At 46.7% G+C, this 13,407-nt stretch overlaps 1 protein-coding gene across 1 annotated transcript in view; it reads left to right on the forward strand.

The window, feature by feature from the left end:
* The first annotated feature begins 4,481 nt into the window (after positions 1-4,481).
* The window catches only part of PNKD (paroxysmal nonkinesigenic dyskinesia), an 84,685-nt gene continuing 75,759 nt past the window's right edge, over positions 4,482-13,407 (forward strand). The window contains exon 1 of the mRNA XM_018552564.1: positions 4,482-4,635. Within this exon, the coding sequence (XP_018408066.1) occupies positions 4,505-4,635 (131 nt within the window). The 5' untranslated portion in view covers positions 4,482-4,504. The remainder of the gene's footprint in view (positions 4,636-13,407) is intronic.

Raw genomic sequence — 13,407 nt, forward strand, 5'->3', positions numbered from 1 at the left:
CGATCCAGCGCTGACTCTGTCCATGCTGGCACTTCCTGTCCCACGGTGTCTGCATGCGGGTGCACGCCGTCCATAGACTTACCTTGCGTCTCTCCTCGCGTCCCGGCCGAAAATCTAAACTGCGCATGCGCCCACCCCAAGATGCTTTGCGGCCGCCCGAGATTTTTCAGATTTTCGGACTGGAGCGCGCGGCGAAGACACAGGTAAGTATTAACCTGTCTGAAAGGTTTTTTTTTTTTTTAAGTTTTTGCATATATCTACTGCTTGCTAGATATATAGATATATGCAAAAAAATATGGAGGGTTTAATAACCCTTTAAAACCCACATTTTGTCTCCCCTAGTCTGCTGTAGGTAGGAGGAAGCATAGCCTCAGTCTCCCCTCCCCCAGTGATCAGTATGCTGCAGGCAGGACGAAGCATTTCCTCAGTGTGCCCCCTCCCCCAGTGATCGGTCTTCTGCAGATAGGAGGAAATATTTCCTCAGTCCATCCCCCCACCACCAGTGATCACTCTGCTGCAGGCAGGAGGAGGCATTTCCTCAGTCTCCCCTCCCCCCAGTCAGCTGACTGCAACATTGTAACTACTTTGTAGCAAGCTGCAAGGTGAGGGGCTGCAGCAGGGGCTGATCTATGTCAGACATTTGTGAACAAGAACTGCAAATACACCGGGATTTACATAACTGTGTCATCTCTGAGCCGGCATCTCAGTCCAGGAAGTAGATGGTGACCGTGGGTGATGCCTGAACAAAGATGGCCCCGTCCTTCTGGAGAGAAAGGTGAAGGCATTGTCACCCCCTGACAATTTTCCCTTCAGTGCTGGAATCCTACATGACAGAGAACAAACGGCGGAGTTACAGACTGTCAGTTGTGATGAATGATGAAGGATGATGATGATGATGATTGATGATGATTGATGATTGATGATGATGATGGATTGATGATGATGATGATTGATGAGGAGGATGATGAGGATGATGATTGATGATGATGAGGTCTTCCATTCATTTACTATGTTTTGGTGTCCCTGTGAACAATTGTTTAATAAACATATAAACGAAGCAATTCGGTGACCTGCGTGTCCCTGTGACTCTGTGATTGCTCCGCTCAGGAGCTCCTAGTAAACACCTGGGAATTCCCGGACCTGGGAAGACCGGTCATGTGACTTCGCCAGTTTCCCCTTTACATGATCATTCACCGCGCAGAAATACCCGGACGCAATAAACGAGTTTGAGATTAAAAACAATTATCCGCACACATGACCGAGCGCTCCCCGAGGCACCTCTGTCAGGACAACATACAGGGCGGGATGAGCGTCACGTTCCATCTCACAATCCTCACGATTAACCCCTAACGCTCAAGTTTGATCTGCTCATAGTATAGTGGTGTTGTGATTTTGGTGTGGGCGGGGCCTAAAGGAGATCAGCGGCTCTGAGATGTAACGAATGATGAAAAAAAGGGAAAAACTGTATTTTATGTAACAATAAAACGACGTCCAACACACCGCAAACTCAACGCCATTCCGTTCACCTTATTATTTCTTTATTTCCGGTATTTATACAGCACCATAAATGTGACGCAGTTCCACGCTATCATTCATATCGCTCCCCGCTAGCGCTGCCAAAAATTTGTTTTGTTTCTATTGTAAAGTAAATAATTGAATTGCGTCATATTCATATATTTATTATATGCCCGAATATACCAAAACTATATTCGGACATGCATAAATTCGTTTGCAGAACGCTCGGCGGCCATATTGGCCGCCGGCGCGTTCTGCGCAGGCACGCCGCCATCTTTGGGTTTATCTTGGTATACATGAATATGGTGGTGCCCAAACATACGGGCGCCGCCATCTTGGTGTATACGTTTCGTTATGCATTTTCTGTGTGACATCACAGGCTAGGGTTGCCACCTGTCCGGGAGCCACCCGGACAGTTCGGGTTTTGAATGCTGTGTTCGGGTTTCATGGCAGCAGAAACCCGGACACAGGATGTCAGGCAGACAGGGGCAACCAAAATTAAGATAGGGGCTACTGGCCCCCACTGAAAATAGTCTCAACTGCGATATTTACATATTAATGGACGGCACTATTTCCATGTGAATAAGCCATGGCTCATTCTCCCAAAAAAAATGTATGTGCGTCGTTAGAGTGTTCGGGTCTTGCTTGAAGAAAAGGTGGCAACCCTATCATAGGCCGAACGAGCGGTGGCCATATTGGTGCATCAGCTTACCAAGACATTTTGGACAATTTTATGCTCCCAACTTTGTGGGAACATTTGGGGATGGCTGCTTCCTGTTCCAACATGACTGTGCACCATTGCACAAAGCAAGGTCCATAAAGACATGGATGGGGGAGTTTGGGGGGGAGGAACGTGACTGGCCTGCACAGAGTCCTGACCTCAACCCCATAGAACACCTTTGTGATGAATTAGAGCGGAGACTGCGAGCCCGGCCTTCTCCTCCAACATCAGTACCTGACCTCACAAATGGTCCAACATTCCCATAGACACACTCCTAAACCTTGTGGACGCCTTCCCACAAGAGATGAAGCTGTTATAGCGGCAAAGGGCGGAGCCAACCCAATACTGAACCCTACGCACTAAGACTGGGATGCCATTGAAGTTTATATGCGTGTAAAGGCCGGCGTCCCAATACTTTCAGCCAGGGCCGGATTTACTCTCTGCTGCCCCAAGGCCGGGTTCCTCAATTGCCCGAAGCAGGGCTAAATGTAGAAAAAAACTACTTGCCCGGCGTCTGTGCTGCCCCTCTGCCCCCCTCGGTGGCCTTGTGGGAAATCCGACCCTGCATACAGGGCCAATCTAGAGAGGAGGCACTTAACCGACCAGCGTGTGTTTGCAGTGTGGGAGGAAACCGGAGTACCCGAAGCAAACCCATGCAAGCACAAAGAGAATGTACCAACTCCATGCAGATATAAACCGAATGTCTAGTGTTCCTGGAATCTCGCTGGAAGGGGGCGGGGCTTCATCCTTACATAGATGGGGATTGGTTTCACAAGTGGACCATTCATTTTTACTGCAAGGTCCGCATTTGTTGGAAGCCTGCCAGAGCGAGGAATAAGATAAGTATTACAGCCGACTCCTCTACCCCGACACTTAGTCCCCATTCACACCTAGGCGTCAGCGTTTCCGCGCGTTTTACACACATTTTTTCTTTGCGCATTTTACGTGCTTTTTGTGCGTGTTCGTGCGCGTTTCCCCTAAATAGATGCGCATTTTGGACGTGTTTCTACATATGGGTGTATTGAGTGTTGTCCAATGAAAAAAAGTTCTGCCCATGACATAATAAACTCCTACACATTAGCCAAGGGGTTAACAACATCAGCCTTTCAGCAGCTGTGGAACTACAAGTCCTGTGATGCATGTAAAAGTCTGTGCACCCAGAAGAGAAACAGGCATGACACCCAGGAGGTAGCTGCATACTGGGATTTGTAGTTCCACAACACATGGAGATCTGCAGCTGCACAGACCTACAATAGCCACACAAGCAAGCAGAGACATAAGCTACAACAGTATCAGAACAAACTTTAGATGCAACACGTGTCACATGCACATGTTTTACCTTTGCTGTCCTTCAGGGATGGAGGGAAAGATTCCCATTCTGGCCAAACCTGGCAAGCAATTTGGATCCAAGCCCCGCCTCCTCCTGCCTCTGTTTTATTAAAGGGGGTTGCGCAGGTCGTATAGGCATGGTTGTGCCTGTATTAGCCTTATAAATGCCTCAGAGTCAAAGTTTTGCAGACATAAATCAGCCATTTTGCTTCCCAGTGTGCTTTGCAGGTGGTCTTCCACAATGTATATGCGCCTTAAAAACGCGCGTTTTTGGCACGTTTTCCATTGAAATCTATGGAGCACAAATGTGCTGAATCTGCCTGAAAGAAGCTCATGCACCTTTGCAAGCGTTCAGCGTTTTTACAGCTTCCTGCTAAACTCTCACGTGTGAACAGGGGCCATAGGAATGAATAGGAATTCTTGTGTTGTGTTTTTTGTCGCTTCAGCTTTCAGCGTCAAAACGCCCAGGTGTGAACAGGGACCTAATGATTAATGAGCCCTTTCCACTGAAAGGCTATTTATTTATTTTTTTTTGGTGTCCGGAGTTGGTCTTCAAATGCATTTTATGCACACAGTGTAAGTACCTGCATTTGACTTGTTATCAGCCTCTTACAGTCCTTATACAGCAGACCTCAGAGAAGGAGAGAGAGGAGGAGCACAAGGATCTATATTGATCTGTATTTATCTGTTTTGATCTGTATCGATCTATACTGATCTGTATTGATCTGTATTCAGCTCTTTGTCTGGAGCTCAGACTTCATAGAACAAGCCTGCAAGTAGCGCTTCTGCCACAAAGGCGTAGTACCCAATTTTGACCACCGGGGGTCGCTGTGCGAGCGCTGCCGGGGACGCCGTAGCGGTCCAGAGTCTGACAGGGGGGTGTGTGCGGGGGCGGAGAAGAGCGGAGTTGGGCGGGGCCGGGACACCTGGAGGAGTGTTATGCCGGCGGTGCTGATGATCTTGTCCGCGGTGCTGCTGTGCTGCGGGTGTGGAGGGATCGCACTGCTCCTGAGACGTCGGCTGCCCCGGGGACTCATGGCCCGGACAGAGAAGCCCCTCTTCAAGATCGCGTAAGTGTGTGCGCGCTGATTGGGGGCCGGGTGACACATTGCACTCAGCCGGCGGACTCTGGACATTGCACTGTGCAGACCAATGTGCGTGGAGCTGTCAAAGCCAGAGCGGTGTTCAGCCTGCTGCACATGCAGACACATTTCATAATGCAATGCTTGAATATGGCTCGTGGCTGTGTATATACATTCTGTATACAGGGTCCTATGGTAGAAAGCCATTGCTCTGAGATTGTATTCAGCACACAGTCCCAGTTACAGGATTTGTCATGTACTAACAGGTGACACATTGGTCATTCTATTGTGGCATGTGTGCATTGCATGTGTACATCAGGGTCTCTCTGTGTATGTTTAGGGCAGGGGGTGCTGGGATCTGTAGTTTCACATCAGCCCAGCAGCCACTGGTGTGCTATCTATCTATCTATCTATCTATCTATCTATCTATCTATCTATCTATCTATCTATCATCTATCTATCTCATTCTATCTATTATCTATCCATCTATCTTGGTATGCTGGTGCTGAGTGGGGTGTACTATGTATATCTGACACACACACATGTATATCATCAATTACAGAGACATGTGTGTCTGGATTTATTGATGTCTATTTATACACGCGGCATTCCTCTATATCTGACTTGGAGTGTTTTGTCAATAAGGATTATATTACACAGGACTCTGTATATAATGATGTATATTTTCCTTTACACATGGAACTCTCTGTATATACAATGTATAGATTATGAGATCTCTGTGTATATACAATGGTCCCCATACAATATTTATTATTTATTATTATACAGTGTTTGTATAGCGCCAAAAGTTTGTGCAGTGCTTTACAATATAAGGATTATGAAATTTTGGTGTGCATATACAATGTTAGAGTGCCTCCCTTGCAGTGTATTGATCATAAGATCTCTGTGTATATACATTATAATAGCAGTCCCCATACAATGTATTGATCATGAGATCTCTTTGTGTATATACAATATAACATTGGTCCCCATACAATATTATTATTATTATTATACAGGATTTATATAGCGCCAACAGTTTGCACAGCGCTTTACAACACAGATTATGAGATTTTGGTGAATATATACAATGTAACTGTGCCCCCCATGCAATATATAGAATATTATATCTCTGTTTATATACAATATAACAGCGGTCCCCATACAATATATTGATCATGAGATCTCTGTGTATATACAATATAACAGCGGTCCCCATACAATATATTGATCATGAGATCTCTGTGTATATACAATATAACAGTGGTCCCCATACAATGTATTGTTCCCATACACTGCACGAAATCCCATGATCGTACGAGAATCGTGCAGTGTATGGCAGGTGTGCAACCGCTTCTACTGTACGGTCGCACGTCTTCCGTCGAACCAGCATGCTAGAAAACCCGCCGGGAATCGTGCGATTCTCGGCGAGTTAGTGGCCTGCTGGTTCGACAACTGCCGAACGGGCCGGTGTGCCCACTGCCCGTTTGCAGTCATCGTAAGCCCGTCCCTCATTACAGTCATCGGAAGCCCGCCCCTCAGGTCCCGGCTTCAGCATTCAATACATGACACTTGCACTGAGTGTTATTCTGTGGGTGACAGAGCGTATAATCACGCTGCACAGTGTCTGATGGCAGAATTGTGCTGCAGAGTCCCCAGCAGTGCTGAAGAACTGTGGTGCAATGCTCTGCTGAGTGTGATCCAAAACCACATCCTGGTCTCAGATTTGAGGAGTTTTGGATTATTGGAAGGGTCAGTCAGTCTGCAGGGGGGAATGTGGGAGGGCGGGTGTCTACAATCCTATCTTTCCAGAAGGGCATTTGGTCCAGGCCCAGGATATCGTCCCTTCATTATCCAAAACTAGAAAAAAAAAAAAGCTTCAGCTTACATGCACTTTAAGGTTTCAAGAGGCGAGGTTGCGCACATTGTAAAATAGTGTCCAGCATGTAAGACAACCAAGACTCCCCTTGTTTTTGGTCTGAAACACACCATTGCTATAGGGTGCTTTGTGGTACAACAGCAACAAGTTTCCCAGCGCACTCTTCGTGTGCTGGGTGCTTTGTGGTAACGCGCATGTTACCTCAACACGTTACCGCATGTTATGTGGCTGAGTGCTTTTCAGTGCCATTCATTTTACAGGGCACGCCATCGCAGCAAGGCAACACAGCGCCAACACACATACATTGCAGCACACCGCATCACACTGCACTGTGACACGCTAAGATATCTTGTGGAGCACTGCATCAGGAAAGAATGCTGCATGTCTGTTTTTTGCACCTTCCCCAGCGTTGACACCTCATCCAAAATGAATGGGCTGCCTTATGCAGTGCACGTGAAAGCATGACGCAACACTCATTAACGCAATGCACAGGAATGGAGAAGTGAGCTTCAAAACAAGCCATTGCTTATCTCTCTAGCTGCTTTTTAATGTGAAATAATTCATCCTCAAAGTGATCATCCCGACGAAGACAACCGCTTGGAGACACCCGCTGTATGTTTATATTAGAGGGTTGGCAGGCTGCCAAGATTCCGCTCTCATAGGAAAAAAAGCTGAGGTTTCACTGCTTGTCTTGTAAATTTTGAAAATTAGTATTTCCACAATGCCTATAGCTACGGAGGCGAATGACGATTTAATAAAACGTGTGTTACTGCTTGTTCAGAATATGTATATACTTTAGTGTGCATCATCTGGGCGCAGGTTCACTTTAAAGAGGACATTCCCCTTTTTGGCTACCTATAACATGAGTTGCAGTGGCGTGGAAGACTGCTATAGGATTACTATGGCCAAGCCGGCATGTTTCTGTGCCGAGCTGGCATTCCTTGCATCAGCCTGGCTATGACAATGGAAAATGATTTTTAAAGAGTTTTGGCAGAGCACACATCTAAAGCCTAGAAAGAAGAAGGATGATGTGCTTAGAACTGTTAGGGTCTTTAAAAGTGTTTCAGTCCAATTTTTTGTATTGTTTTATCAGGTTTTGACTAGCGTGAAGAAGCGTTAACATGTTCCAGGTTTTTATTCCAGTCCATGACTTCAATGGGGAGATTTTCCCATATTTCCTGTCCTTGTGAGCCCGCTAATTTGTGTCCCCATTGGAGGATGTCTTATGTCCTGGACTGACAGGAATGGGAAATGTTCCCAGTAGGGATTTAATAATTCAGTCACAAAAAATCCCCAACCTAATCCTTCCCTACTTCCTTGGCTGGAGGACTGGTGATTAAGATGTCAGCAACTTCCATACTGCGCGTTAGCCGAACATTTGTTACTGCTGAATAGGCTGGCCGTATTGAGTAGGTTTCTTCCCCCCCAATAGTGACTGCGTCTCAATATGTGGCTTTTTGTACCGGTGAATAAGGCAACAATGGTTATCACTCACATTGAGCCACACACTGTACCATTCATTCTTTATGGCAGAGGTGGACAAATTAATACTGAATTGAGGAACCAGTCTGTCCAATCCAAGAATCGGCAGGATATTTTTAGGAGTCAGTTGCTTTGAAAACTAGAGAAGAACTCTAGCTGTGACATTGAAGGAGCATTGCCTACCTGACTTCTGGGATTTGACCAGCGCTGATTATGGAACATTTGAAAATGTCCAATTCTGATACTAAGCACCTCCAACCATCACAGGTGTCCATTGTCCATTCTGATACTAAGCACCTCCAACCATCACAGGTGTCCATTGTCCATTCTGATACTAAGCACCTCCAACCATCACAGGCATCCATTGTCCATTCTGATACTAAGCATCTCCAGCCATCACAGGCGTCCACTTTCCATTCTGATAGTAAGCATCTCCAACCATCACAGGCGTCCATTGTCCATTCTGATAGTAAGCACCTCCAACCATCACAGACATCCATTGTCCATTCTGATAGCAAGCACCTCCAACCATCACAGGTGTCCATTCTGATGGTGAGTACCTCCAACCATCACCGGTGTCCATTCTAATGGTGAGTACCTCCAACCATCACCGGTGTCCATTCTGATGGTGAGCACCTCCAACCATCACAGGTGTCCATTCTGATGGTGAGTACCTCCAACCATCACAGGTGTCCATTCTGATGGTGAGCACCTCCAACCATCACAGGTGTCCATTCTGATGGTGAGTACCTCCAACCATCACAGGTGTCCATTCTTATGGTGAGCACCTCCAACCATGACAGTTGTCTATTCTTATGGTGAGCACCTCCAACCATGACAGTTGTCTATTCTTATGGTGAGCACCTCCAACCATGACAGTTGTCTATTCTTATGGTGAGCACCTCCAACCATGACAGTTGTCTATTCTGATGGTGAGCACCTCCAACCATCACAGGTGTCCATTCTGATGGTGAGCACCTCCAACCATCACAGGTGTCGATTCTGATGGTGAGCACCTCCAACCATCACAGGTGTCTATTCTTATAGGAAGCACCTCCAACCATCACAGGTATCCATTCTGATGGTAAGCACCTCCAACCACCACAGGTGTCCATTGTGCATGTAGCAGTGAAGTTAGGATAGAGTTAATACTCGGTCTCCTGGTACATGTGTTCTGCACTGTTTCGTCATAGTCACATCTCTTTATAGGGCACGTGGTATAGACCGTGGTCAGCCCATGAATGTGAAACATTGCAGTAGCAAACCACAGCAAGACAAACAGCCTGAGAGGGGAAGAGAGCTCTGCGAGCAGGTCCGACCCAAATCTGTCCACTCATCGTCATCCTGCATGTACTGAGGCCGTGGCAGACACTTGTTAAAGTAGAAATCCGCTATTTGCATCAACACAAATAGACTTTACTTAGCCTGACTTTCCCCACTACTCCCGCCACGCTGCGGGCGGGCACAGATGCAACGCAGGGACTTAAAGTTGAACACCGGCCACAAAAACTCGTAATTATATACGTTGTTCAATAGCAAAACGGCTATACAGACACTTTGTGTGCACCGAATGCCTTTATACACCCAGGCATTGCCTTGTAAAAGTAGCACTGACATCAATAGTGTGCTGTACATAGCCTGTGCAGAGAGCAGAGCTGTGGGAGGGGCCCATGAGGCCCAACCCAATACCAGAAATTAGAGGAAGGGGCGGAGATGAGACCAGTCACCCTGCACAAGGGGGGAGAGAGCAGCAGTGATTGGTCTTTAGTAGAGGTAGCTCCACGCACTACAGCAAACAAGAGGAGGGGGCGGATATAAGACCAGTCACACTGCACAAGGAGATCAGCAGTTATTAGTCTTTAGTACAGGATGCTCCACCCACTACAGGAGGGGCGGATACAAGACCAGTCACACTCTCAAGACCAGTCTCAAGGAGAGAGAGAGCAGCAGTGATTGGTCTTTAGTACGGGAAGCTCCACCCACTACAGGAAACTATAGGAGGGGGCGGAGACGAGACCCCTAACACAAGGGGAGAGAGAGAGCGGCAACGATTGGTCTTTAGTACAGGAAGCTCCTGCACAGAGGCAAAGTTTCACACTGGATTCATTTCAAGTGGTACCCCATTGCACTGTTTCTGAAGGGGGGCTCAAAACCTTGCAGCGGGCCCGATCCATAGATTCAGAGACATGTAGGTAACTTTATGTGCAAACTCCCTTAACGGTAAAAGTTGAGCTTGACCACGCCCCTTCCCACTAGTCCACCCAGTCCTGAGATAAACCCTGCCCTGCCGGATGAGCACAGCCAGGCTGGTGACCTGACTTTCCTCTACTGCAGTTGCGAAAATACAATTTGGTCACGTCCTCATTCCCAGCCTGTGATTGGACAGTAAAGGGGAAGCAGAAGACTGACGAGTTCACCCCTCACTCTGCTCTCTCCTCCTTTCAGCATTTTCATCAGGTGTACTGCAGCCAGCATGCTGCAGAGAAGGAGTCTTGCTCTGTGTGGAAGCAGCAGACTCTTTGCAGAGGTCCCACATGCCCTTTGCTCAGTCAGACCCACAGTTCTGTATTCAACAAAGCCCATGCTCCTTTCTGATTGGAGAGCTCTTGACTCCATAGAGGGGGGTGCATCAGACCTCTGCAGAGAGACCACTGCTTCCACACAAGGCTCCCTCTTTGCAGCACGCTGGCTGAGGATTGGCTTTTCTACTCGGGCTGTGGCTGCTTTCTAAGGAAGGCGTTGCACACACCGTTGGCTCTGATGCGCTTGGAATGTATTGATCTGACTGCACCGGGACGTTCAGTTGGGTTTTTACGGCTCGGCGCACCTCGAATTGCTTGACGCGGTTGAATTTGTTCCTCCGCATACACCAGCCCGGCTCTTACATAAGGCCGGCGACGTGACACAAACACGGGGCTCGCACACTTGATTGCACTCGCTCTAAGCTGCTGACGCGGCTCTCTTCTGTCTCAGCGCTCCCCCTGTGACCTTCATACAACCTGATCATTCCCCCGCCGCAGATAACGCTGCACCGGGCGTGTTACAGAATCGGACCAGCTGACTGGACGGCATCTCAACAATCTTTATTTATAAGAACGATAAGATTATCTTTACATTCCATTTGTATAATGACATGAAATCCGGGGTTATACCAAGCACTGGCTGAAAGCTGAAATCATGCTTTCAGTGGCAGTGGGCACTTTGATGACCCAGAGTGGAAGGGGAGGGGCCATACTTAGTGTATATCTAGGCCAATGCAATGTGGGTTCGGTCACTTTTTTTATATATATCCTTTGTTGCATCTTAACACTGCTGATCTCATGCAGCCACTTCCTGTCTCCATGCACTGGCTGCTCAGGGCAGGTTTCCTGGTGGTGACTGGACCAATAAATGGACTTTTAGTCACCATTGGAACCCTTTGTGACAGGGTGACAACGCAGGACCACAAATGGAGATCTGGATGGAGTGTTGTCACCCTATTACAGGAAGTGGCTGAACAAGGGCCTTCATGATGGGATCACTGGGGATTGTTATAATGAAAGCTGCATTGTAAAGGACAATGAGCTTTGAGTGATTGGGTCTGCATAGACTTAAACTCGGGAAATGTGCCAACAAACCTCTCGCCTTCTCATGGAGTAGTACGGCAGTGGGTGGGTGGCAGCGTCAGGTGTCATTTTTTTGTATCTGCTCCGTCACACCAGAAATTACTCACTTGCAGCGTGATCACATCGAAGGGGAAAGTGTGAAAATCTTCTGTCATCGCAGCTCACAAGTTTTTAACGTTTTTCCACAAACATTCCGAGTTCAACTCTGGTGACACGTTCACCCGTTTCTTTAACCCTCTTAGCTCGGGACTGCCGGCTCAACCAAAAGACAAACAATTGGCTTATTCTGCTGCCATTACTGTTGTTCATCTAATGTGATATTATTATTATTATTAGTATAAAGGGGATTATTCATATAAAACAGCCTGCAAATATCTGTAAACTTTGAAAGTTTTTAGTATACTCGATTTCCAAAAAAACCCCCCCAGTTTGAATGTAGAGTGTTGCAATAATACATTGTGACCACTAGATGGAGCATAGGAGATGAACACTTACTTCCTGAGCTCCTCAGCTCCATCTAGTGGTCATAATGTATAATCACAACACACTACATTTAAACAGGAAAAATATATTAAACTCCGGAATTAAATCTTAAAAGTGAATTCAAGGACCTGACCTATTAATAACAATGTATCTTATTTGTGTATCACTCGGCTGTAGATCCTCAAATAATCTCTGAATTGGTGCTGACACTGTCCTTCCTTCTGGAGGGGGGCTACTTATGTTCCCCATTGTCCCTGTGTGTGTTGTAAAGTAGTCACCGTTCCAAGCTCACTCCCAGTATGGACTACAATCTCGCATTTAGTTTTTACTGATTTGTATTGAGATTGTAGTTCATCACAGGAGCGAGCTTGGATGCATATGCAGATGCATCCAAATTCAAACTAATCTGATTTTTTTTTTTTTACAATTCTACAAAATGGCCCACACCTGAAAAGGTACATGTACTACTACATGTACTCCATTGGGATACAGCCAAGTAGCCCTCGGAAACGCGCGAACCAGGGCTAAGGCTAGATTTACACTATGGCAATCCGTGACCACGCGTGCACAAAACCGCGCCGATCGCGCTGGCAGTGCCATTATTTTCTAATGGCACCCCAGTCGAGCTGGAAAAATCACGTGGTTTCCCACCACAGTAACAACCCCCTCCCCCCTCCCTCCCCCCCAACGATCTACGAATTGTAACAAAGTGATTTAAGGATGAGGACTTGTGGCCACAGTTTTTAAGGTTGGAGGTGTGATATTAAATTGCACGTTGGGTTCTTTGCTGTCAGAGCAGCGAAAAATGTGGAACTCCCTTCCCCAAGTGTTAGCAACTGGGAACATTGACCAATTTAAAACTTCTAGATGTCCTTCGTGAGCACGGAATACAAGGATATGTATACTCTTAAAGCGCACACACACACACACACACACACACACACACACACACACACCTTGGACTGGATGGACCTGTATCCTTCAACCTTGTCTACAATGTACACAAGGTGACTGATATATGCGATCGTTCTAATGTGTCCAGAGACAAACACACGCAGATGAAGGAAGTATATCCGTCTCTGGGGATTAGGACTCCTTTTTGTTTGATATATTTGAATTACTCATCATGTTGTCACAGGTTTGTACATATTAGAATCGTCTTTGTATCAGTTACCTCGTGTAACCTTCTAGATTTTTACTAATCTCTCCGTTACATAGATGGATGCTCTCCCGGGAGGTTGTTTTTAACCAAAAAAGCACCCTTGTTGCTCCCCCTTCACTTCAAGGGTTAAGTGCTCCTTTTTTCTTTGC

This window comes from Nanorana parkeri, unplaced genomic scaffold, assembly GCF_000935625.1.
Source record: "Nanorana parkeri isolate BGI_ZX_2015 unplaced genomic scaffold, ASM93562v1 scaffold92, whole genome shotgun sequence".
In the NCBI taxonomy this organism is placed as follows: domain Eukaryota; kingdom Metazoa; phylum Chordata; class Amphibia; order Anura; family Dicroglossidae; genus Nanorana; species Nanorana parkeri.